This window comes from Notolepis coatsorum (assembly GCF_963971535.1).
Source record: "Notolepis coatsorum genome assembly, chromosome: 3".
NCBI lineage: Eukaryota > Metazoa > Chordata > Actinopteri > Aulopiformes > Paralepididae > Notolepis > Notolepis coatsorum.
This window is the reverse complement of record NC_140167.1, coordinates 6,608,339-6,635,673: the sequence shown is the minus strand read 5'-3', so window position 1 is coordinate 6,635,673 and position 27,335 is coordinate 6,608,339. Positions and strand designations below refer to the sequence as shown.

Genomic DNA, 27,335 nt, shown 5'->3' with positions numbered 1-27,335 from the left:
GAGTAGACCAAAGACGGAAAAGACGTCGCCGTGGATGGGATGACTATGACTCAGGTCTCGACCATCACGCTGACAACGACCCAGGCAGGGACGTGCACAGGACTTTAGAGGGGCAGGTGCTCAAAGGCTGAAAAGGGCACTACACTTGTGTGTATATATTAACCGAGCGCGCAAGCGCGATTTTTAAGGGCCCTTTTCGGGCGGGGGGCCCCCTTTTTATGCTTTTTGGGGGGTTTTGGTGATCAAATATTGAATATTGAACTATAATAAGCAGTGCAGGAGCTCACTTATCCTTGAAAGACACTTTTATCACTGACTTAAAAGGCCCATACATCTCCATAAATGTTCAGGGGGGAGGGAATAAGTGCTTACCCTACAGACCACAAGAAGTGCTGTATATTCTGTATTGTTTAATATAAATGCATTTTTTATTCCAATCCCGATTTGTATTTGAGATTCCCAAATCCCATCGGACTTGACTTCTTCGTGTCCCTCAATGAGTGTAATACCAGCATTCAACTGTATGCGCCACAGCGGTTTATATCATCATCATCATCACCACCCACGCTATGCATAAAATATATAGGTCCGCGGAGAGGCACGGTGAGGAGGCCGTGAAAACTGCAATGGAATATGGGGCATCTCTCTCTCTTTACCTAATATTTTGATTCTATCCTGACATTTTTGAGTTGGAAGGGCAGTCTATATGCGTAACGGTAAAAAAATAAATGTAAAAAAAATCTAAAATTGCACTTTTTTGATGAGGCTCAAAAAGGCAGGTGCTCAAGCACCCCTTGGCCTCTATGTGTGCACGTGCCTGGACCCAGGCCCCCAGGACCATTACAGGCGACTGTACTATGAAGTGATCGATGGAATCACACTTCACATGGGAGAGAGATTTGCTTTTTCCGTCTTCTGGACCATCGCCTATTCCCCACATACTTTCAGGAGTTTCCTACCGGCGATTTCACACAGCTGCTCCAGGCCTTCCCTTTGGTTGACGACCAAAAATTAGTTACAGGTTGTCTATGCTGATGCCTCCTTCCCACAAACCACCAGGTGAGCTGCTGCAATCACTTGTTAAAGTGGACCTGGTCACCTCCTTACCCGAGCTATGCAAACTCCTGAAACTCATGCTCACCATTCCCGTGACAAGTACATCAGCTGAAAGGTCATTCTCCTGTCTGAAACATATCAAAACCTATCTACGCAATAGCTGTGGACAAGAGAGACTCGCACATTATGACCAATGTCGATGGAAGCGTCTGTGCTGCATGAACTAAAAGCCTGCGGAGTGTTTTAAAACCGAGTTATTGACTGAAAGAGAGAAGGATGTCATTCCTCTACAAATAGGATGATTCATTTAAAACACACACACACCTGTTGAGCCATCTTCGCTGTAAGATGATAATATTGTGTTGTGTTCTCATCTTCGCTGTAAGATGATAATATTGTGTTGTGTTCTCATCTTCGCTGTAAGATGATAATATTGTGTTGTGTTCTCATCTTCACCGCAAGATGATAATATTGTGTTGTGTTCTCATCTTCGCTGTAAGATGATATTATTGTGTTGTGTTCTCATCTTCGCTGTAAGATGATAATATTGTGTTGTGTTCTCATCTTTGCTGTAAGATGATAATATTGTGTTCTCATATTCATTTGTCACATATAAGGTACATGTACTTTACAGTGAAATGCTTGGTTCTGTATGAGCCTCTGAGAATGTGCTTCATACAGTAAAAAAGTAAGTTAAAGAGGAATAACACTATACAATACAATATACAAACTAAAGTACAACCTAAGTACAATGAGGTACAAAGACGAGGTGCAAATGCAAATGAGGTATGAATGTAGTGCAAATCTCTTTAATAAATAGATGAATATAATGTAGTGTTAAATATAATAGCATAACGGTCCCATATTGCAACGGGTTGTAGATCTAATAAGGAATTATCAAAACATAGGTTGTGAAAAGAAAATTCTGACTTGGCATCCTCTGTCATTTTGGAGATGGGATACCTTGCTACTAAAATCGATGACTAGCTCCTTCGTTTTGGAAGCATTCAGGGTGAGGTTATTGGTCTCACTCCACCTAACTAGGTTCTGCACCTCTGATCTGTAAAGTGACTTGTCATTTGAGTTTATACGCCCAATGACAGTAGTATCATCAGCGTACTTTACTATCAGATTGTTATCATAGGAAGCAGTGCAGTCATGAGTGCAGAGAGAGAACAGTAAAGGGCTGATAATACAGCCTTGTGGCAAACCAGTACTTAAAACAATTTCATCAGACATATTGTTTCCAATCCTGACCCTTTGAGGTCTCAAAATTAAAAAGCTAAAAATCCATTCAGACAGCGTCACAGAGCCCCACCTAGTGTCCCCAAAAAGAACTGCAGACAAATGTTATTCATTCTTTTTCTTTGACCTTTTCCCCTTATTTTCAATTTTTTCTCCCATCCCAATTTCGTATGTCCAATTCTTCCCTCCCCTGTCTTGAACGTTGCTAGACTATGCCTCCCACTGGTCGGTTGTAGTGAGGATAGAAGCCTTGCATCACGTGTCCCCTCCGGTACACGAGGAGGCAACCTGTCGCATCTTTTCAGCGCAGCAGCTCGAACTCTCAGTGGCGAGGAGTAACGCGTGGGAGGCTCACGCTGCCCCCGCTACTTCCTGTTTCCGCCGCACCGGCATCACCCAACCGACCTGTAGGAGTCGCTGTCCACAACGTCCAATCCCCACCCACCGGCTTTCCCACCCTCTAACACTGCCAATTGTGTTAGTATGACAGCCGGCCAAGCCGGTAGCAACGGCGAGAGCTGGGCTCAATACCAGCGTCTCCTGCGTTAGTGGCAAGGGCCTTGCCCACTGCGCCACTCAGCCGCCAAATGTTATTCATTCTTAAAGATTTTCCTATAATTTTCTCAAATGTACTATGTATCAATGTTACTAAATTGCATATACATTTTATTAGTATTTTAGTTCATGTCATCTCGCTGCACAGGTTTGAAACCCTAAATTTGGAGGAGATCATTTAAAATCAAACGTCTGGGTCCCCACCAAGCCACTGGATATCGTTATAATGCAAACAGCTTGCAACGGTAACATCCATCCATGAGAACAACCTACCTGTAGAAGAGGCTTTTACTGAGACCATCAGTCTGCTGAAAATCATCATAACAACTCCTATGATGACAACTTTTCCACGTTAAAGAGGATAAAAACATTTACAGTCGCAATACCATGGCAAATGGTAAATGGCTGCTTTTTTATATAGCGCTTTTATCCAAAGCGCTTTACAATTTTGTTACTCACATTTTTACCCGTTCACTCACAGACGGCGGAGGCGACCATGCAAGGTGCCAACCTGCTCGTCGGGAGCAATTAGGGGTCAAGTGTCTTGCTCAAGGACACATCGACACGCTGCCCTGCGGGAGGAGCGGGAATCGAACCGGGAACCTCCGGATTAGCCAGATGACTGCTCTACCTCCCGACCCACTGTCGCCCCCATGGGACAGCCGTGACTTAACGCATTGGCCAGCATCGAAAGCCAGTGCTGCCTTTCTCTTCAAGTGAGCCCACAGCTTTGGTGAGTGATATTTGATCATCCTGATGTTATGGTTCTGGTCCGTGCTTTGGCAATGCTGTTGTGTTGAATCTCTTCATGATGGTAGTGTCATGTTTAAAGACACGGTTGTCGTCATAATGTGGTTGAATCCCTAAAAAGTTGTCTGTGTGCTTTGGTGTGGCCTTCAGTGGCGTTGAGCTCTATAATAGCAGTTAATTTATTTTAATCCATCAAAGTGCAAAATAAATCACCAGAATGCAAGAAGAAATCATTGCCCCACCAACATCTTACATATAAAAACGCCACTGAAGATGACATCAGCAACCACCTGGTCACGGGAAGACAGACAAGACAGGCAGGCAGACAGATAGTGTACTCATTATCGGTATTTTCATTATAACACATTTTTTAATTTTTTTTTAAATCTATTTTTTGTCCTCACTTTTTCCCGTATTTTTCTACCATCCCAATTTAGTCGTTATGCCAATTCCCTTCCTGGTCGTCGCTGCACGCATTTCCCCCCCACTGTCAGCCTAGGGAGGGTTGAAGACTATCAAATGTCTCCTCCGATACATGTGGAGTCAGCCAGCCGCTTCTTTTCACCTGACAGCGAGGAGTCTCACTGGGGGAATGTAACGCGTGGGAGGATCACACTATCTCCCCCAGATCCCATCCCTGCTGAACAGGCGCCCCGACCGACCAGTAGGAGTCGCTGTTTACAACGACCAGGATACACACCCCACCGGCTTCCCACCCGCTAACACTGCCAATTGTGTTAGTATGGACGACCGACCAAGCCGGAGGTACCGCTGACAGCTGGATTCGATCCCAGAATCTCTGCGGTGGTAGGCAAGTGCTTAGTCCGCTGCGCCACCCAGCCGACCCACAACAATTTTTTTGTATGTTGCATGATCATGTATAGAATAGAATAGAATAGAATAGAATAGAATAGATCTTTATTGTCATTGTTACAGTTGTTACAACGAAATTTTAAATGCAGCCCTAGGTGCTGGTAAAAATATAAAAACACAGTCCTAAACACAGTATTAAATATAAAAACAGGAGTAAGGCATAAATAACATTAATATAAACAGGGGGGTGTAAAAGATAATTGCACTATCCCTTAATGTTGTGTGTGCATGGGGGGGGGGGGGGGGGGGGGGGGGTGCAAGGAAGACTGTTGTTTTAAAATTTAGCTGAGTTTAGTGCACATATGGCCCTGGGATAAAAACTAAACTTCAGTCTGTTTGTCCATTTACTATGTATTATATTTTTATGTTTAAATATCAATATTATCCGTCTATCCTCAGTAAATACTATCAAACTCCTCTGACCTCATCTGGTCTTTCCAAAGACCAGATATGGGACACACACACACAGAAAGGGAGAATCGCTTATAGCAGACTTAATGATTTTAGAATATTTCAGCTAATGAAATCATCAACTATCCGGTTAGTTTTTATAGTGTAACGTGTGGCTACTTGAAGTCATTGAACTTCCACTAATAGAACTCGAAACTGAAGTCGAGCGTTTCCAGGGTTGGCTTAGCTTAGTTAGCAAGGATGCTAAGCATGTTAGACACATTGTACCCGTTGCTTGCGCTGTCTATAATGAAATGACAATTGCGTGTCATTGGTATTCAGATTATTTTCTAACTGGGCGGGTCTTAGGTATCGAAACGTGGCATCGATTGATCTAATGTGAATCGGTACTCGGTAGTATGACATCACCTATCTATCGTTCAATATGTGAAAACATTTCCATCCATACGTTCCTGTGTTATACCGTGGTGAATATAAGTATGGTTTTTGAGCGGTCTGGGGTAATTCCCGAAATGCTGAGTTATAGCCTTATACGTCAATTCCACTATAAACGTTGCCGTTTCTTGCCTATACACGCTATTATTCCCAAATCAAATCTATGTCATAGGTATTATGTTTCATCATGAATGCATGAAAGGGGGGGGGGGGGGGGGGGTCGTTTCTGATTATTTGATTGCCAGTAACGGCATTCGTATTGAACACTAAAACCGCTTATCAGCCCGATCGGTATAAAAGCATTGCACGATCAAGCTAAAATTGACGTCGGATAGTCCTTACCTGTGATCGGGAGTATTCCAAAAATGGAACCGGGAGAACCGCTCCACTCGCCCGACAAGGAAAAGTGAGACCGGAGACATTTGGCCGTTACACAGGCCAAGATACAAGGTTACAAAGGGTGCTCGATACCGCCGTCTAGCTGGATGCGGCCGGTATTGCACTTTGGTGATCTCAGACTCATTCCCTATGGTAACACCAAGGTCCCTGGATGAATAATGAATAAAAATATCGAATAAACAACCAAAACCAGAGAAATCTCGGGTCTGGCGTCCAACCGCTGGCGAGTTAACCAGACTTATCTCGGGTTTGGCCTCCATTGAGTTAAAAGTACAGAATTCAGTACCCATCCCTAATTATTAATTACCATTTTAATTATCATTCTACAAAACCGGGTGAATTAGAACAAACATAGCACTTTAACACCTACATTGACCAATTACGTGTCTGCTTCCCCTATACTTTACCTTCAATAGAGGCCGTTCTGCTTCCCCTATACTTTACCTTCAATAGAGGCCGTTCTGCTTCCCCTATACTTTACCTTCAATAGAGACCATTCTGCTTCCCCTATACTTTACCTTCAATAGAGACCATTATGGATCCCCAATACGTTGCCTCCACATTCCTTTGCAGTTCAATGCTAATCGAGTTCTGGTCGCAGTCTGCTGACACAAGCACGTCGATACAGCCCCCCCCCCCGGAGAACCTGCAATGTCCTTGATCAATTATTCGACAGAGCGGTGAGAATATGTCCCAGAATGTATGTATTTATGTCTCGACTGCAGCGCGTCAGGTGGACAGGCTATTTCCTGTGTTTTCATTATGATCTAACACGACTAACACGCTGTGCACCGCCATTGTGCCCCAGGTTGTGTGAAGGCCTTACCAAGAACATTAACAAGGACTGTGATTCGTGTGTAATTGGACCAATCGGGGAGAGGCTGCAGTAGGGATGGGTACCTTTCACATTTGAACCGATAATGTGGATCGATACCGGTACCCAACGGTACCTTTTTCGGTACTTTAGTCTCAAAAAATTTATTCTACCTACCTCAGTCATGAAAAAAAAAATCCAAACTTCAAATAACTACAATTTCAACCGTTTTCGGCTTGCTATTGCTCCGACTGCTTTGTTGTTGAATCAAATCAAATCCTAGGTAAGCATATATTGTGCGTGTGAACGTTGACATGAAAAGAAAAAAGGTAAAACATTTTTTTTACATTCCCCCCCCCGGTATCTCACTTGAATCGATACTCGGTAGTACCAACGTGTTTCGGTTCGGTACCTTAAAAGTACCGAATTCGGTACCCATCCCTAGGCTGCAGGCTCTATATCCGTGTGTGATTGGCTGCTGTGTTTTTGTGCCTGCCCCTCTATCCTCCTTCTGCCGTCTGAGCCCTCCTATAGGACGATGATGATGACATCACCAGGAGCATCTCGCTAACATCTCACCTGTAGACCTTCATGCTGGTGGGTGGTCTAACATCTCACCTGTAGACCTTCATGCTGGTGGCTGGTCTAACAGCTCACCGTAGTATATGGTTCTACAAGGTTCTACATTGTTCTACATGGTAGTACAGCTCCTCCCGGGCAGCGTGTCGATGTGTCCTTGTCGAGCAAGACACTTAACCCCAAATTGCTCCCGATCAGCAGGTTGGCACCTTGCATGGTTGCCTCCGCCGTCGGTGTGTGAATGTGTGAGTGAATGGGTAAAATGTGAGGAACAAATTGTAAAGCGCTTTGGATAAAAGCGATATATATAAAAAGCAGCCATTTACCATTTACATGATTGTACATGGTTCTACAAGGTAAGGTTCTACAAGGTATTACATGGTTCTACGAGGTTCTACATGATGAGGTCAGTTCCCATACTAACCATTTCACTGTAGTGAGACCATTTCTTGAAACGTTACCTCACTGTAAGGCCTTCGATACTGTCAATCACTCCATTCTGATTGACAAGCTAAAAGCAATTGGTTTTGATGGTCTCTCCCCCTGGAGGGGAGAGAACAGATGGTGGAGGTAAACGGTACCCTATCCAAAAGGTATATGACTGATATTTTTGAGCTCCGAGCCTCGACATTCAGCCTGTATCCTATTTTCATACTAGCGCTCGTTTCCCTTTGCCTTTTCTTTTGCTGTTGTTCTCTATTCTATTATACATGGGGCGACAGTGGCGGGAGGTAGAGCAGTCGTCTGGCAATCCGGAGGTTCCCGGTTCGATTCCCGCTCCTCCCGGGCAATGTGTCCTTGAGCAAGACACTTAACCCCTAATTGTTCCAGATGAGCAGGTTGGCACCTTGCATGGTCGCCTCCGCCGTCGGTGAGTGAATGTGTAAAATGTGAGGAACAAATTGTAAAGCGCTTTGGATAAAAGTGCTATATATATAAAAAAGCAGCCATTTCCATATTTTATGGACCCCAGTTGCTATTACATGTACATATGTTATCGATCATCCATAGCACTATATTATCACCGACATCCAAGTTGGCGGATCCCCCTTTGAACGCCCCATCTGAGGTGTCTCTCCTCCACATCGCCTGTGGTGCTTTTTTCCCCAATTGCTAGGTTTTTAAGTGAGTTTTTCTCCTTACCTTCGTTGGGGAGTGTCGCATATTTAGATTTTATGGTGGATTTTTTGTTCATGATTTATTGTGATGGTAAATAAATGGTACATTTATATAGCACTTTTATCCAAAGCGCTTTACAATTTTGTTACTTACATTTTACCCATTCACACACCGACGGCAGAGGTGCCAACCTGCTCATCGGGAGCAGTTAGGGGTTAAGTGTCTTGCTCAAGGACACTTTGACATGCTGCCCGGGAATCGAACCGGGAACTTCCGGATTACCAGATGACTGCTCTACCTCCCAAGCCACTGGGGACATTACTTTGTGATTTCGGTCTTTATAAATAAATTTGATTTTTTCAGTATAGTTTTCATATTTGAACTTACAATGAAACATACTGCCTAATAACAGCAATTCAGATGTGCTCCTTTCTCTGGATGTATAATTGAACTATTTGCTGTGTATTTATTTGCTGTCAAACTGCTGAGGTTAAATCAAAGTAATTCTTTATGTCCGACAGTTTAACACAGCATGTCATTCATTCTCCCTCTGAGCTGTTTGCACCACTAGGTTACATGATTAGTGGCCTCTGTATGACGTTTGTGGATGTCGTCTGCCCCCTTGTGGCTAAAGCTTGACACTGCCATAGAGATTGATTGATTGAAAACTTTATTAACAGATTGCAGAATGGGTACAATACAGTACGGCTCAATACACACAATTGTTAAGGGGATGCAGACCAGAGAAAGACTTTCGTCTTGTTTACATCAGGGTCCCCCATTTTCAATTCATAATGACATACACAACATACATACAGATATATATCATGACATTTATGACACATCATAGATATACAGTACTAGGGGTGGGGGGGAAATCGACGCCAAGTATCGATATTTAATTAATTAATTTAAAAGAAAATTTGTATAAGAAAGTTGCATTGTTCATTTCAATACCTGTAATAGTACAGTAGTCCACACACACATGTGCATTCAGTTAAGTTGGAATATGACTAATACAAACAGTTCAGTTTGTCAGGTACATGCAACAGATTACAGTGTTTACATCTGTCTGCTTGAGAAAATACCATGTTCTGCAATAAAAATGGTTGAAGTGAGATAAAACATGTTGACAGTTTTACTTTGCAGTTGAAAAAAGGTAATAAATCGCAATATATTGCAATATTAATATCACAATACTCATCATATCGCAATATATTTAGTATCGCAATACTATCGTATCGTATTGTGAGGCCTCTGGTGATTCCCACCCCTATACAGTACTGTTACATTTATGACATACAAGATATGCAAATATACAATACTGTTAAACAGAGATCCTAGCAGAAAATATATACATACGAGGGGGAGGAAACTGTACATTGGGAGGGGGTGGGTGGATGGGAGGGGGGTTTGGACATTTACAGGGGCCAGTTTCGAATTGCAGCCTCCCGTAGGTGCTCTTTGAGAGCGGTTTTGAAGGTGGGTAGGGATTCACATTTTTGACAGCTGAACCCATCACAGTCAGGACAGACAGCTGAAACCACCACAGTCAGGACAGACAGCTGAAACCACCACAGTCAGGACAGCTGAAACCACCACAGTCAGGACAGCTGAAACCATCAGTCAGGACAGCTGAAACCACCAGTCAGGACAGCTGAAACCACCAGTCAGGACAGCTGAAACCACAATATTGTCACAAGGAAAGATGAAATGACATACCTGGGTTCCATCCTAGAGGCAAATATTTCCTGTGACAAAATGGCAACCAATGTAATCAGAAAAGTCAACCAACGAACAAGATTCTTGTACCGGATCTCCTCTCTGGTAAACAAGAATACCCTGAAGACTCTAACAGGAGCACTCATTCAAGGGTACTACGACTATGCTTGCACCTCATGGTACCAAAGCACCTCAAAGGCACTAAAAACATTGACAACCTAGGATGGCTTAGAGTAGACGACAGAGTACAGCAACTTGCAATGGACCTGGTCTTCAAGATACACTAGATGTACATGTCGTGGTACTTCCCAAAGGTCAGTGAATTCCACGATCACGACACCAGAGCGAGTTCCACAAATCATGTTCAACCCAGAACAAGGGACTAAACACGTTTCGCAATTATGCCACATCAATGTGGAACGCCCTACCCACAGCCGTAAAATAATGTGAATCACTACCCACCTTCAAAACCGCTCTCAAAGAGCACCTATGGGACCCAACCCCCTCAAATGTACAGTTTCTTCCCCCTTGAATGTATATATATTTTCTTTTATGATCTCCGTCTCTTAAACAGTACTGTATATTTGTATATCATGTATGTCATGAATTGAAAATGGGGGACCCTGATGTAAACAAGACGAAAGTCGCTCTCTGGTCTGCATCCCCTTAACAATTGTGTGTATTGAGCCGTACTGTATTGTACCCATTCTGCAAATCTGTTAAAGTTGTCAATCAATCAATCAAGGTTTCCTCCTAGGGCTGGGCGATAGCCAAAAATGTTATCACGATAAAAATGTTCATATCGTTCGATAGATAATGATTATCTATATTTTTATTAGTAAATTTTTTTAATTATTATTATTTAAACAACAAATGTATGTTTATTTTGCAGCAATTCTTTGTCGTTGCCACCATCTTCAGTGTTACAGCCCCTCACACTCCAGTTCTCAGGCTGCAGCTGGTTTGAAAGTGAAAGTACCAAACAAAGTGGCTGTGGCTCCAGGGGAGTTGGACAGTTCTGGCTCTGCTAGTTTCTTTTCTATCTTTTGGTGTTTTTTTGGTGCACAAACCACCGCACATGTGCACCGTGACTCGTGACTGGAGACTAGCTCTGCTAGCACACATAGCCTACTACTGTGTACAGAGACGGTTTCAAACTGTATTTTAAATTAGAAAGCAAACAAAATAAATGGACAAGAGAAAAATATTTGGTCAGTATTGTCATTTGGACAAGCAAAGCCATTACTTTAAGTTGCAGGCAAGAAAGACAAGTCTGTCCACTGTCTCTGGTTTTAAAGCTGCCCTGTTGCAGGTCACATTAAAAAATCTCGATATTATTTGTATTATAGATTATCGATTATTAAAATATATCGTCATAATTATCGTTATCGTTTTATCGCCCAGCCCTATTTCCTGCTACACCAGAACTAAGACATGTTAGGTTTCCTCCCACACTAGAAGACATGTTAGGTTTCCTCCCACACTAGAAGACATGTTAGGTTTCCTCCCACACCAGAAGACATGTTAGGTTTCCTCCCACACCAGAAGACATGTTAGGTTTCCTCCCACACCAGAAGACATGTTAGGTTTCCTCCCACACCAGAAGACATGTTAGGTTTCCTCCCACACCAGAAGACATGTTAGGTTTCCTCCCACACCAGAAGACATGTTAGGTTTCCTCCCACACCAGAAGACATGTTAGGTTTCCTCCCACACCAGAAGACATGTTAGGTTTCCTCCCACACCAGAAGACATGTTAGGTTTCCTCCCACACCAGAAGACATGTTAGGTTTCCTCCCACACCAGAAGACACAGGATTAAAAAAAAAGGTACAATTTATTTTTATTTAGACAATCATGACGACTGTGATGAAGATGCACCCTGCATTGAAACATTGGTCATAAATAAAGTTTATTGCCTTTAATCTACTTTGGACTAGATCTCTGAAGTCTCTGTCCGATTCGACATTGTCCCACTCAGGGCGGCTAAGTGGCGCAGTGGGCAAGGCGCTCGCCACTAACGCAGGAGACGCTGGGTTCGAGCCCAGCTCCTCGGCGTTGCTACCAGCTTGGCTGGTCGTTCATACTAACACAATTGGCAGTGTTAAGGGTGGGAAAGCTAGTGGGTGGGGATCGGACGTTGTGGACAGCGACTCCTACAGGTCGGTTGGTGCGCCTGTGCAGCAGAATCAGGAAGTATCGGGGGCAGCGTGAGAGATCGCGCTGTGCAGGTGAAAAGATGCGACAGGCTGCCTCCTCGTGTACCGGAGGGGACACGTGATGCAAGGCTTCGTCCACACTGCAGCCGACCAGTGGGAGGCATGGTCTAGCAACGTTCGAGACGGGGGAGGGGAGAATTGAAGGGAGAATTGGCGAGGCGAAATTGGGATGGGAGAAAAATGAGGAGAAAAAGTGGATAAAAAAAATAAATAAAGAAAAACATTGTCCTACTCAGAGCACCGGACAGGCTTACATTTCCTTTTTGACGTGTGAAACGTCTCCTTTCAAACCACCATGTATACATCTCGTCACACTATGGGACCCCCTGGGTGTCTCTGGTCTGGGTTCCCCCCCCTCCCTCCCTCCCTCCCTCCCTGCATGATTGATTTTATTACGGATCCCCATTAGCTGGTGCCTGGGTGCCTCTGGTTCAGCCGTCCCCTCCCTCCCTCCCTCCCTGCCTCAGCCCCTGGGTGCCTCTGGTTCAGCCGTCCCCTCCCTCCCTCCCTCCCTGCCTCAGCCCCTGGGTGCCTCTGGTTCAGCCGTCCCCTCCCTCCCTCCCTCCCTGCCTCAGCCCCTGGGTGCCTCTGGTTCAGCCGTCCCCTCCCTCCCTCCCTCCCTGCCTCAGCCCCTGGGTGCCTCTGGTTCAGCCGTCCCCTCCCTCCCTCCCTCCCTGCCTCAGCCCCTGGGTGCCTCTGGTTCAGCCGTCCCCTCCCTCCCTCCCTCCCTGCCTCAGCCCCTGGGTGCCTCTGGTTCAGCCGTCCCCTCCCTCCCTCCCTCCCTGCCTCAGCCCCTGGGTGCCTCTGGTTCAGCCGTCCCCTCCCTCCCTCCCTCCCTGCCTCAGCCCCTGGGTGCCTCTGGTTCAGCCGTCCCCTCCCTCCCTCCCTCCCTGCCTCAGCCCCTGGGTGCCTCTGGTTCAGCCGTCCCCTCCCTCCCTCCCTCCCTGCCTCAGCCCCTGGGTGCCTCTGGTTCAGCCGTCCCCTCCTTCCCGCCCTCCCTGCCTCAGCCCCTGGGTGCCTCTGGTTCAGCCGTCCCCTCCCTCCCTGCCTCAGCCCCTGGGTGCCTCTGGTTCAGCCGTCCCCTCCCTCCCTGCCTCAGCCCCTGGGTGCCTCTGGTTCAGCCGTCCCCTCCCTCCCTGCCTCAGCCCCTGGGTGCCTCTGGTTCAGCCGTCCCCTCCCTCCCTCCCTGCCTCAGCCCCTGGGTGCCTCTGGCTCAGCCGTCCCCTCCTTCCCGCCCTCCCTGCCTCAGCCCCTGGGTGCCTCTGGTTCAGCCGTCCCCTCCTTCCCACCCTCCCTGCCTCAGCCCCTGGGTGCCTCTGGTTCAGCCGTCCCCTCCTTCCCTCCCTCCCTGCCTCAGCCCCTGGGTGCCTCTGGTTCAGCCGTCCCCTCCCTCCCGCCCTCCCTGCACCAGCCCCTGGGTGGCGCCTCTGCTGGCCTCAGACAGGCCGAGGTTGTGAAGAGCGCAGCCGATCCGGACCATCTTGTCGAGGCGCGTGGTCTCCTCGGGGCTCGCCGCGCGCGAGTGACAGTAGTGTATGGTTCCCTGCAGCGCGGCGTGCCGCTCGCGCAGGAGCGTGACGACGGTGTCGGCCGCCGCCACCGCCGCAGCCTTGGCGCCCTTGGCCGGCACGGGCGTCTGCAGCAGCGCGCCGCTCATGCTCACCGAGTCCCCGATGTCGAACCTGCAGTCGGCGACCACCGTGTCTCCGGGGCACAGCTTCTCCAGGATGCCGCACCGCTCCGCCACCTCCGTGTCACTGGTGTCGCCGGGCCAGCCCGCGGACACGAAGGACACGGTGCCCTCGGGGGTCGTGCCCACCAGGTATTTCACGTAGGCCGGCCGCTGGTGGTGGTTGACGAGGCTTTTCCTCCTCGGCCTCACCGGGATCTCGAAGCAGTCGATGGCGACGATCAGGTGGCCCCCGGCGGGGTCGTCGTCTAACGGGGCGCCGCACGGCTCGCCGACGCCGACGGGCCACTGGATGAACCCCGACAGGGCGTCCTGCATGACGCCCAGCGTGTCGTTGACCACGCGGAACGTGGTGGTCTTGGAGATGCGGAACACGTGGCAGAAGAACTGGAAAGGCACGTCGAGCGTCAGGAACATCAAGGCCATGACGAACTCCTGGAAGCGAGACAACTTGAACTCCTTGACGTTGCCCTGCGTGGACCTCGAGACGACGTCGAAGATGAACATCAGGCTGGCGTAGGACGCCAGGCCGGTCAGCTGCTTCACTTTGTCGTCGTTGCCCTCGAACGCCTCCTTGGTGAAGGTCATCTTCTGCACCTGGTCTCGGAGGCCGTACAGCTCGGCGCGCAGCGCCAGGCACTCGTCGTTCGTCCTCTTCAGCGCCGCCTCGCACGCCTGGTTGGTGCAGGGGTGGTCTCCGACCGCCGCCGGGGCGCCGGGTGCCGCCTGAGCCGGGACGGTGAGGATGAACGTGAGCGTGGGAGCGCCCGCCTGGTGAGCCGCGTGTCCCGCCGGGAGCTCGCTCAGCTCGAACTGTATCTGGGGTGCTGCGTCCGTGTTCGGCGCCGGTGTGCGTGGTGGTGGTCCGAGAGCGCTTTGCGATTTAGGGGTGGAGTAGTTGTGTTCGTGCGCGAGTAAAGCGGCGTTTCTACGAGTGTTCTCGCCGGCGACTTGCGTCGACCTGTTGGCGTTGTACCTCTTCCACTTGAGCTCCGTCGTCCTCCTGAACTTCTCGGAGCGATATTTGGCTTTTTGTACGTCTCTCTGCGACGTGTGAGGAAATATACTGGGTACGAAGTCAGGACTCAGAGGGTTGTTGCTCTTACCTACAGAGAGAGAGAGAGAGAGACAGAGACAGAGAGAGAGAAATATAGCTTTAATAATAATAAATCAAATATATATAGTGCCTTTCAAGAAACCCAAGGTCGCTTCACAAGTCAAGAGGGCTAGGGAAAAGGGGCAATAGGGGAAAGGGGAGGGATGAGGGCAGGTAAGGGATAATGAAACCTAAATCTAATCTAAACTAACTAGTGGGGAAAGCCTTGGCAAAAAGGTAAGGTACGTCTTGAGAGCTGTTTTGAAGGTGTCCAGGGTTGGGGGCGTTGCAGATTTCAGGGGGGAGAGAGTTCCAGAGGGTAGGGGACGCCACGCTGAAGCAGGGTTAGAAATTAAAAAAAAATTCCAAGGGCTTTTTTTGCCCCCCTTAATTGATTTTCGGGGGCTTTTTTTGTATTTCGGGGGCACCGAATTTTTATGATGAAAATTAACAAGATTATAAAACACTTTTTGTCAACACTTTTTTTTCCAGTCTTCGTCCCTATGTTTGATAACGTAATGTTAATGTCTCCATATATAGGGCTCTACGCTAACCTTTTCCCCAAGGAGCACATGTGCTCCTAAAAAGAAAAGAAAAAAAAGACAGACCAGTGGGAGGCATGGTCTAACAACGTTCGAGACAGGGGAGGGTAGAATTGGATAATACAAAATTGGGATGGGAGAAAAATAGAAAATGGGGAGAAAAAGTAGATACAAAAAAAATTATAAAAAATCTAAAAAAAAAAATGTATTAACAAACTATTTATTACATGCATATTATACTGTGCGTGTGCATACTAGGGATGGGCGTGAATAATCGTTACTTGTAGCTATGAGAAAAATACAAGAAAACAAATCGAAATTATTAATAATTTTTATGAAAAAAAAATATATTTTTTTTTTACATATTTGTTCACATGTATGTGTAAGATTATAACAGTTTGTTGGTTTCCTTAAACATATATGTGAATGAACAAAAATAAGTAAAAAAAAAAAAAAAAAAAATCAAATAAAAATTAAATATAATTTTTTTTATTTATTTTTTAAATAATTTGTTCCCCTTTTCGAGTAATACACGATCACTCGAGTATAGCATGCGATCAATCTATCTGGATTTTTCTTTAAAATGCCCATCCCTAGTGCATACTAAGGGCTAAACATCTGTGCAAAGTGTCTGGGGGTTTTCTTGATTTTCGAGGGCATTTGGTCAATTTTCAAGGGCATTTTGCCCCAAGCCCCCCTTAATTTCGAACCCTGCGCTGAAGGCTCCGTCACCGAAAGTCGGCAACCTGGTGCGAGGGATAGGAGAGGAGACCCAGATCAGAGGATCGTAGGTTCGGGGATGGAGTGAGCTGGTGGAGGAGATCAGACGGGTATCGGGGGGTGCGAGGGCATGGAGGGACTTGTAGGTGAGGAGCAGGAGTTTGAAGGATATGCGGAACTTGACTGGGAGCGGATGAGGATGGGGGTGATGTGCTGCATGAGGCGGGGTGTCGAAAGACAATGACGTTTATTCAACATCCAAGAAGGCTAATATTGTGTTTACTAACTCCAACCGGGACTATTGCCGCTTTCCCACTGCATGGTATCAACTGGATTCGACTCCTCAACTTCCACTGTAGGTAGAGTCGAGAACGAAGGTATCACACGCTAAATTTTTCCTGCGGACCCAACCCATAGCCATAGATAGACAGTTCCGTGTGTGAATTGCGTTAATCCACCACCGTTTCACAATTACTGTGTTGCACTCGACATTTAAATAATGTTAGTCTAAATAAATGTAGACAGACAATGTACGCATTTAAAAAATTGAATGAACAGAGTAGTGTTGTTTTGAAACAGTAGGTGTGTGTGTGTTAGTTTGATTTATGCTGCATTCTATATTGATGGCCTTCTAATTAGTTTGTTTATTTTAAATAACACAGTGACACTTTTCCTTTTGATAAGAAATGCAGCCATATTCCTTTCATTGTATTTCAAATACTGCACTTTAATTTCAAGCGGAAAACGAATATTTCCATTAAGAACTGACGAGCAGGGAATTTAAACATTGTTGACATGGTTTTTTTTGTGTTTCTTTTAAAGGGGAACTATTTTACTATTTCTTTCACTATTTGGGTACTTTTACACAATTCCTGTGAGTTTATGGAACACCTCTGTAATTATAATTTTTTTTAATTCATTGTTTTGTATTTCTAATCAAGTCCTCAAAAACAGCATTTTTCTACCTCAAGATCTCGAGCCGTTTTGAGGCTGGGCTCCAACCACTGTGTGGCCTGATGCCACATGGGGCCACATTATCATGCAGCTGTGTCTCTCTGACATCACAGATCAGCACATGTTCAGATGACTCAGTTCAGTGAGGGTGAATATTGAGAGAGGAGAATTGGAAGAATGCGCCAATATGAGAATTAGAGACATAGATCATATTAATATAAGTCCACATAGCTAGGAAACAATGCTAAACACTGAAAAAGGCCATTTATAAGATAGTTCCCCTTTAAAGAAAGGAAAGTCTAGTGCTGGTTGAGCATATGCAGACATTTATGACATACAAGATATACAAATATACAGTAGTTTATTTGTTTGGGGCCAGTTTCGAATTGCAGCCTCCCGTAGGTGCTCTTTGAGAGTGGTTTTGAAGGTGGGTAGTGATTCACATTCCTTTACAGCTGTGGGTAAGGCGTTCCACATTGATGTGGCATACCGTAATTGCGAAACGTGGTTTAGTCCCTTGTTTGAGCCGAATCTGGGTTGAACATGATTTGTGGAGCTCCCTCTGGTGTGTGGTTGTGGTATTCACTGACCTTTGGGAAGTATTTTGACATGTACATGGGGTACCTTAGTGGTATTGACCAAAAGCGGTAATTTCCCTTTCATCTTTTTCTCTCAGACATTTTTCGCTCTTATTCACATATATACTGCAGGTAAGTATATTGTACTGTATATTTAATTACGTGCAGAGGTAAGTAAGAGTAGGTTTACAACTATTGGGTTTAATAACAGTTTCCTTTAACAAGTAGCTAGGTATGTAATTCGTGTAATAAATCCAACCACTACATAGTCTGAATCTAGCTAAAATTGGGGCGACAGTGGCTCAGGAGGTAGAGCAGTCGTCTGGCAATCCGGAGGTTCCCGGTTCGATTCCCGCTCCTCCTGGGCAGCGTGTCGATGTGTCCTTGAGCAAGACACTTAACCCCTAACTGCTCCCGATGAGCAGGTTGGCACCTTGCGTGGTCGCCTCCGCCGTCGGTGTGTGAATGGGTAATATGTAAGTAACAAATTGTAAAGCGCTTTGGATAAATGCGCTATATAAAAAAAGCAGCAATTCACAATTTAAAATTAGCATAATGTATGCAAATAACAAGCTCATCGTTTTGGATGACACTGCTAACGTTAATTATATAGCAACTGCAGTTGTGTTGTAAGTGTTTCAAGTGTTTCCCTGAGCTAAAAGATTAAAATAATAATCAACGTTAGGTAAGTTAGATAGGGCAAACGTAATAAACTCACCGGAGACAAAGTGTTCACTGCACAATCTAGAGTTAGATGTCGGCTGCCAGTGTTGGTCCCTAGTTCTTCTGATCGAAGCCAACCATTTATTCCGCCGATCTAACTCCTTTGGGATAGAATACAATCGCAGTTCGGGGTTCCACAACATATCCCGGGCATTATTGATATTGTTGTTATGAACTTTATAGTTTTGTGTTTCGCGCGACTTCTCTTCTCTCTGGTAGTTGTGGCGGCGCGCAGGCGCAGCAGGACCCGTTTCGGACACAAAAATGGCCGCCGCGCTTAAATCACCGTGACGTCACATGGCCCAGATAGACCAGTGCACTTCCGCATTACATGGAGCTCGTGTTAAAAATAATGAATGTTGATTGGAGCCTTGACGTTAGAGCCCTCCTCCCGCTCTCCCATGAGCTCAAAATACCGGAAGTGTTGCGGTGGTCTATGAATAGCTAGCAAGGTAGTTAGCCAGCAAGGTTAGTTAGCTAAGGCAGGCACGTCACTGCAAACATACTGTGTAAAGCTTTTCCACAACAACAACACAAGTTAGGTGACTGTCCGGCTGGGTTAGTGTTAGGGTTAAAGGTAACTCACCGGTGCCGAAGTGTCGGGCACAGACGTAGACGTGCGGGGTGTCCGGGTCCCACAGCTTCCCTCTGGACGCCTCGCGTCTGATGGCGCGGATCCACTTCGCTCTCCTGAAGGGCTCCGTCTTTCTGTTGGGGATGATGTAGAAGTTGAGCTCCGGGTTCTTCTTCTTGTTGGCCTTGCAGCCCGGCACAAAGCAGCTCTTAGGCATGATGATGTTTCTTCTGTCTCGAACAGAGCTAACAGCTAAGGAGTGTTTGTTTTCCCCCTCGGGTCGGACTCGCATCGGTGACGAGTTAGCTAATGTATGACTTCCTGTGGAGAGGCTTGCTTTCAAAGTAAAAGCATCAGTGACAAGTTAGCTCAAGTATGACTTCCTGTGGAGAGGCTTGCTTTCAAAGTAAAAGCACGGAGAAGAATGATCACAATACTGGGGGAACTCCTAGGCTGGTAAAGCTATGCCTCCTAAAGTGTGTAAACGGAAGTACAGGAAGTACCGGCTACAGGATTTCCGGTTTCGACAAAACAATTATAGAAACGTGTGAAGTGCACAATATTTCCTCGTTTAACGTCATTTTAACGTCGTTTTATTTAAAACTGTGTAGGACCCAGGCCTAGAACTGCACCCTGAGAGAGGGAACTGCACCCTGAGAGGGAGGTTTGCCCTCCCACTTCTGCTCTGCACTGTATAGTATATTGTATGGTAACTCAGTTACTTCTACTCTACATAGAGCATTGTATGTATATACGTATATACTGAACATTTTTGTCTACGACTTGACTTCTATTTTATACTTGCTATACTTATTTTATTATCTATCTTTGCCTAGCACACTAGCACAGTCTCTGGAGCGAAACAGAAAGAAGCATTTTGTATAAAAGTATTCTGTACTTCTGTATGACAACTAATAAAGAAACTTGAACTTGTCATGTTTTAAACTGTGGACACCAAACAGAGAAGGTAAAGACGACTTTAAACTGTTAAACAGTAATCCAGAACTATTTATAATTTTATTCTATTTTTTTATTTTTTTAATCTATTCTATTCTACTATTTTATTGCACTGCACTATTGCACTATTTTACTCTGTCTATTTTATCTTACTCTTTTTATTATTGTCTATCTATTTAAAACTGAATCAAACCATAAACAAGGTGGCCTGTTGGGATGTTAGATCCTAATGTGAAAAACTGTGATTTTATATGTCTGCACTTTATGTGCTAATTTTATGCCTGTTTTTTTTTCTGTTGTGAAGCACTTTAAGCTGCAGTTTCTGTATGAAAGGTGCTATACAAATAAAGTTTATTATTATTATTATCCTGGTTGTCAGGCTCTATAGTGTGACTACAGCTCTATAGTGTGACTACAAAGAGCGTCAGGCTGACCTTTAGAATATCTGTCACTTAAACAGTACGGTATATTTGTAAATCTGGTATGTCATAAATGTCTGGATGTAACAGTACTGTTTATCTGTATGTCATGTATGTCATAAATGTTACGATGAATTGAAAATGGGGGACCCTGATGTAAACAAGATGAAAGTCTTTCTCTGGTCTGCATCCCCTTAACAATTGTGTGTATTGAGCTGTATGTACTGTATTGTACCCATTCTGCAATCTGTTAATAAAGTTTTCAATCAATCAATCAAACTACAAAGAGCTTTAATAGTGTGACTACAAAGAGCCCAGTTCTCTTTCAGAGGTTAGGGGTCTACATGCAGTACCACTGGTGTACACAAGGTGTCAGTCATTACCAAGCTTTTAAAGTAAGTATAGAGATGAAGACGACTGTGAAGAAGACTGTAGCTCCATGAGGTGTAGGCTGAGGTCGGAGCAGGACTCGGATGATGAGGAACCTTCTCGTACATGTAGCTTTACATGCACATGTACATTTATTATTCTTTTATCTTCAACTGTATATGCATATTGTATCTTAATGTTTTATGATGTTGTTTTATGTTGATGTATGTCCTGTTTTTTAATACCAGGGACCATGATGGAAATAAGTGCTTGCATTTTATCATGTTTTTATCCCTTGGATGATGTCTCTAATCCACAATAAAATCAATCAATCAATCAAGCTCTCCGCTGCTGAGCTCCTCCCAACCAGAACAACACATTCAACAGCAGTAATTATTTATTGTTGAAAAGGTTGAGAACTAATTTCTCCCCCCAACTGAATTTCTTAAAGCTGTGTTTATTTAAAGGCGCTATAGGTAACATTTGTATGTACTGTAGAGTAATCATTTAAAAATAAAACATCCACAGAGTTTTAGAAAGGTGCAGAATAAAAGTATTGCTTTACCCCCAAAGAAATGATTGAGTAATGAATTTATAATAAAAGCAATGTTGGCGGGTCCGAAATGAATTGTTGTTTACATGTTGCAGGCATGTATCCCCTCCGCGTGTAGCTTTATGCCAAGCAAGCAGTGCAAAAATGTACCGTAGTGGCATGCAGTAATGCGCCTTTCATTTTCGCGGAAATAGGCTGTCTATTGCCATTCTCTTTGACAAACTCTAACCTTAACCAGCTCCTTAACAACGCCTAAACTTAACCGTTCTAACCTTAACCAACTCCGAAACAATGCCTAACCTTAACCTTAACCTTAACCATGCCTAACCTTAACCATAGAAATTATATTGCCATTCTCTTTGACAAACTCTAACCTTAACCAGCTCCTTAACAGCGCCTAAACTTAACCGTTCTAACCTTAACCAACTCCGAAACAATGCCTAACCTTAATCGGCGAAAGAATACACGTTAAAAAAAAATCACGTTAAAAAATATTTTCGATGGGATTCGAACTCGCCAGCAAACAAGCCATAGGATCCACAGCCATGTGTCCTTGCCAATTGAGCTATTTGTTGGATACTGAATAAGGGGCGGTGACTTATATATATTGAGCTCCGCTCGTGTCGCATGCGCGGGCACCTCGCGCGAGCACGCCGGCGCACGCACGCACCTGAGCGAGCACGCCGCCGCCGGTGCACGCACGGTAGCATTTGTCTGAAAAGAAGGGCGCTTTACCGCACTAGCGTGCGGTGACGAATGCGGAAGCATTTTTGCACTGCTTGCTTGGCATTAACGTACAGGCATCCCCTCCCTACTCCCCATTTCCCCCATGTGGAACGATGCACCTGATTGGATAAATCACATGCTGGTGCTCTAGTGTGACATCTAGTGGCTGAATGTTATTTAGAGCACCTTTAAGTTAAAGTAATTTGTGATTGATTGATTGATTGATTGAAAACTGTATTAACAGATTGCAGAATGGGTACAGTACAGTACAGCTCAATACACACAATTGTTAAGAGGATGCAGACCAGAGAAAGACTTTCGTCTTGTTTACATCAGGGTCCCCCATTTTCAATTCATCATAATATGACACACACTCTCTCTCTCTCTCTCTCTCTCTCTCTCTCTCTCTCTCTCTCTCTCTCTCTCTCTCTCTCTCTCTCTCTCTCTCTCTCTCTCTCTCTCTCTCACACGACATACAGATAGACAGTACTGCTACATCTATACATTTATGACATACCAGATTTGCAAATACAGTACTGTTTGTGATACAAAAAGAGTCCAGAAAAAAGAGTATATACATTTGACGTAGAAACTGTACATTGGAGGAGGTTGCTCTGATTTTGATAAACAACGGCATACAATCGATGAACTTCCGCAAAATAAAGATAATAAAACCCCATATCGGTCCCTCCCCGTGTTTTGGATCATTAAAGTAGCCAGCTGGCCTGTCTCCAGAGTGGACGTCTACGTGCTGCAATTGACTTAGCCGGCATCTTGTGATTTATTCCTCCAGCCGCTGTTTATTTTAATCACACTAAAGCCCTTTCCTCTATAGCGGGTCATAACTGGATTGACTCCATTCGTGTAAAGGAGAATCTCTATCCAGGTGTATCCTCTCTCTCTCTCTCTTATTATTGCACAAATGTCTTATTCTCATTCCTATTCTTATTACTTGTATTATTGCACAATCGCTGCAGGCATGACCCCCCGCATTTCACTGTATGCTTGTATGCCGTGACACATACAACTCTTGACTTGACTTGACATCTCTCTCTCTCTCTCTCTCTCTCTCTCTCTCTCTCTCTCTCTCTCTCTCTCTCTCTCTCTCTCTCTCTCTCTCTCTCTCTCTCTCTCTCTCTCTCTCTCTCTCTCTCTCTCTCTCTCTCTCTCTCTCTCTCTCTCTCTCTCTCTCTCCAGGTGTTCTGCCAGGTTGTTAGGGTTAAGGTTAGGGAAAGCCTCTTGCCTCCCATATGAGTGTCCCAGGTTTGTTTCCCAGCAGAGGAATTCAAACATTTCCTGAAAACTTTAAAAGTTAAATTTATTTTGTACTTTTTCATAAATATGTCAATATATTACTTATGGCTATAACATAATGTACCATATGCATCTTTTTTCCTGTACTTTATTTACATATTTTAAGCGATTTGGGACACTTTGTACCCAGCAGCTGTCCTTATTCTACAGCAGCTTTGCATTAGGTAATTGTATAAAGATAATGGATACAGTGCTCTGATTAAAGCAACAAGACCCAGTAGAAATAATTGGTTTCCTGCTGGCAAATAGTTTGCAGTGTGTCATTAATTTCATGCTCGTTTTCAAATTAGAATATTTAAATACGTTTCGACAGCCCTGGTGCATAATGCAATTATGCAAAAGCCCTGTTGTTAAAATCTGCCCGGCGCTGCCCGTCGGTGGGATGTGATAGGTACACAAGATCAACGATATTCACTCAATCTTTATTACATCTCAGAAAGATCATTGAAAGCAAGCTCTCCTTTTGATATTCGGATCTGATTTTGTACCTGTTGGTTTTATTAGAGAGAAAAAAAGAAAATCAATAAAAACATATATTTACAAAGAAAAAGTGTATTAATCCGGGGGGCGACAGTGGCTCGGGAGGTAGAGAGCAGTCGTCTGGTAATCTGGAGGTTCCCGGTTCGATTCCCACTCCTCCCGGGCAGCGTGTTGAAGTGTCCTTGAGTAAGATGCTTAACCCCCTAACTGCTCTATTGATATAATTGAACCTGAGTTGCAGAAAGGTCTACTTCTGATACTGAGACCAACCGTTGTTCTGCCAGCGTTTCTCTTTTCGTCTCTCTAAGTGGCTCCTGCTGCGCTGAACAGTGTCTTCGCCTGTTCAGAACGTGTGGTTACTCTGTCTCTCTCTCTCTCAGCCTCTCTCTCTCAGCCTCTCTCTCTCTCTCTCAGCCTCTCTCTCTCTCAGCCTCTCTCTCTCTCAGCCTCTCTCTCTCAGCCTCTCTGCCTCTCTCTCTCTCAGCCTCTCTCTCTCTCAGCCTCTCTCTCTCAGCCTCTCTCTCTCTCAGCCTCTCTCTCACTCTCTCTCTCTCAGCCTCTCTCTCTCAGCCTCTCTCTCTCTCAGCCTCTCTCTCACTCTCTCTCTCTCAGCCTCTCTCTCTCACTCTCTCTCTCTCTCAGCCTCTTAGCCTCTCTCTCTCAGCCTCTCTGTCTCTCTCTCTCTCTCTCTCTCTCTCTCTCTCTCTCAGCCTCTCTCTCTCTCTCAGCCTCTCTCTCTCTCTCTCTCCCAGTCTCTCTCTCTCTCAGCCTCTCTCTCTCTCAGCCTCTCTGTCTCTGTCTCTCTCAGTCTCTCTCTCTCACCCTCTCAGCCTCTCTCTCTCTCTCCCAGCCTCTCTCTCTCAGCCTCTCTCTCTCACCCTCTCAGCCTCTTAGTCTCTCTCTCTCTCAGCCTCTCTCTCTCAGCCTCGCTGTCTCTCTCTCTCTCACTCTCTCAGCCTCTCACCCTCTCAGTCTCTCTCTCTCTCAGCCTCTCTGTCTCTCTCTCTCTCTCAGCCTCTCTCTCTCACCCTCTCAGCCTCTCACCCTCTCAGTCTCTCTCTCTCTCAGCCTCTCTGTCTCTCTCTCTCTCTCTCTCTCTCAGCCTCTCAGTCTCTCTCTCTCTCAGCCTCTCAGCCTCTCAGCCTCCCTCTCTCAGCCTCTAAGCCTCTCTCTCTCTCACCCTCTCAGCCTCTTAGTCTCTCTCTCTCTCTCTCAGCCTCTCTCTCTCTCAGCCTCTCTCTCTCTCTCAGCCTCTCTCTCTCTCAGCCTCTCTCTCTCTCAGCCTCTCTCTCAGCCTCTCAGCCTCTCTCTCTCTCACCCTCTCAGCCTCTTAGTCTCTCTCTCTCTCTCAGCCTCTCTCTCTCTCAGCCTCTCTCTCTCTCTCAGCCTCTCTCTCTCTCAGCCTCTCTCTCTCTCAGCCTATCTCTCTCAGCCTCTCAGCCTCTCTCTCTCTCACCCTCTCAGCCTCGCTGTCTCTCTCTCTCTCAGCCTCTCAGTCTCTCTCTCTCTCAGCCTCTCAGTCTCTCTCTCTCTCAGCCTCTCAGCCTCTCTCTCTCTCAGCCTCTCAGCCTCTCTCTCTCAGCCTCTCAGCCTCTCTCTCTCACCCTCTCAGCCTCTTAGTCTCTCTCTCTCAGCCTCTCAGCCTCTCTCTCTCTCAGCCTCTCAGCCTCTCTCTCTCAGCCTCTCAGCCTCTCTCTCTCACCCTCTCAGCCTCTTAGTCTCTCTCTCTCTCAGCCTCTCACCCTCTCAGTCTCTCTCTGTGAATGTGTGAGTGAACGGGTAAAATGTGAGGAACAAATTGCAAAGCGCTTTGGATAAAACCTGTTATATAAATGCAGCCACTTACCATTTACTTACTGAAATCTCAAGTCGAGTCGAATTTATTTATGAAGCACATTTAAAAACAACCCACATTGACCAAAGTGCTGCACAGATCAGGGCAGGTAGTAGAATCACAACTAAAAACAGGAAGAGCTGACATAGGCATCGATACACACAATAGTACATACAGATACATATACCTCTGAATAGTGTTGCGGAAAAGTAATTTTACCAAGTCCGGTGAGCTTAAACAATATTATTTTTGGGGAAAGAGCAATACTTTTATTCCACGCCTAAATAAATGACATACTGGTGCTCTAGGGTGACATCTAGTGGCTGAATGTTATCTACAGCACCTTTAACTCTAACTAGTATAGATTGATTGATTGAAAATCGTATTAACAGATTGCAGAATGGGTACAGTACAGTACGGCTCAATACACACAATTGTTAAGGGGATGCAGACCAGAGAAAGACTTTCGACTTGTTTACATCAGGGTCGCCCATTTTCAATTCACCATAAGTTAGATAGTGGTGAGAGCACTCGCCTGCAATGATTGTTGGTTCAACTATCTGTTTGTTCATCACTTCTCTTCCAGACGCTGCACTTCCATTGTCACGTGGCAGGATCACAAACCCTTCTAAAGTTCCTCGTGCCTTTTCTTCTCAGACTCAGTCGGCTGCTGACGGAACTACCCAGGTGACGGGGGGGACGGGGGGATGGGGGGGGGGGCTATGGGTGGGCGGCGCAACCTCTCACCCTGTCAGAGGAATTAGGGGGGGGGGGGGGGGTAATAACAGCCATGGAGACGGATTTAGAAAGACGTGGGCAGCGTAAGTAAGTAAGTAGGATGAAAGTATATCCAGTAGTTAGTAAGTAAGTAAGCCCCTCACATTTATCTAGAGGAGATGAAAGTATATCCAGTAGTTAGTAAGTAAGTAAGCCCCTCACATTTATCTAGAGGAGATGAAAGTATATCCAGTAGTTAGTAAGTAAGTAAGCCCCTCACATTTATCTAGAGGAGATGAAAGTATATCCAGTAGTTAGTAAGTAAGTAAGCCCCTCACATTTATCTAGAGGAGATGAAAGTATATCCAGTAGTTAGTAAGTAAGTAAGCCCCTCACATTTATCTAGAGGAGATGAAAGTATATCCAGTAGTTAGTAAGTAAGTAAGCCCCTCACATTTATCTAGAGGAGATGAAAGTATATCCAGTAGTTAGTAAGTAAGTAAGCCCCTCACATTTATCTAGAGGAGATGAAAGTATATCCAGTAGTTAGTAAGTAAGTAAGCCCCTCACATTTATCTAGAGGAGATGAAAGTATATCCAGTAGTTAGTAAGTAAGTAAGCCCCTCACATTTATCTAGAGGAGATGAAAGTATATCCAGTAGTTAGTAAGTAAGTAAGCCCCTCACATTTATCTAGAGGAGATGAAAGTATATCCAGTAGTTAGTAAGTAAGTAAGCCCCTCACATTTATCTAGAGGAGATGAAAGTATATCCAGTAGTTAGTAAGTAAGTAAGCCCCTCATTTATCTAGAGGAGATGAAAGTATATCCAGTAGTTAGTAAGTAAGTAAGCCCCTCACATTTATCTAGAGGAGATGAAAGTATGTCCAGTAGTTAGTTAGTAAGTAAGCCCCT

General features: G+C 45.2%; 1 protein-coding gene across 1 annotated transcript; it reads right to left on the bottom strand.

The window, feature by feature from the left end:
* Nucleotides 1-13,551: 13,551 nt before the first annotated feature.
* Nucleotides 13,552-19,320, bottom strand: LOC311225158 (uncharacterized protein; the record flags this gene model as incomplete). Its single annotated transcript, XM_084310364.1, has 2 exons — nucleotides 19,066-19,320; nucleotides 13,552-14,972 (listed from the first exon to the last, which is right to left on the bottom strand). The coding sequence occupies exons 1-2, from the start codon at nucleotides 19,268-19,270 to the stop codon at nucleotides 13,552-13,554; spliced, it is 1,626 nt and encodes a 541-aa protein (XP_084166490.1). The 5' UTR covers nucleotides 19,271-19,320.
* Between the last annotated feature and the right edge of the window lie 8,015 nt (nucleotides 19,321-27,335).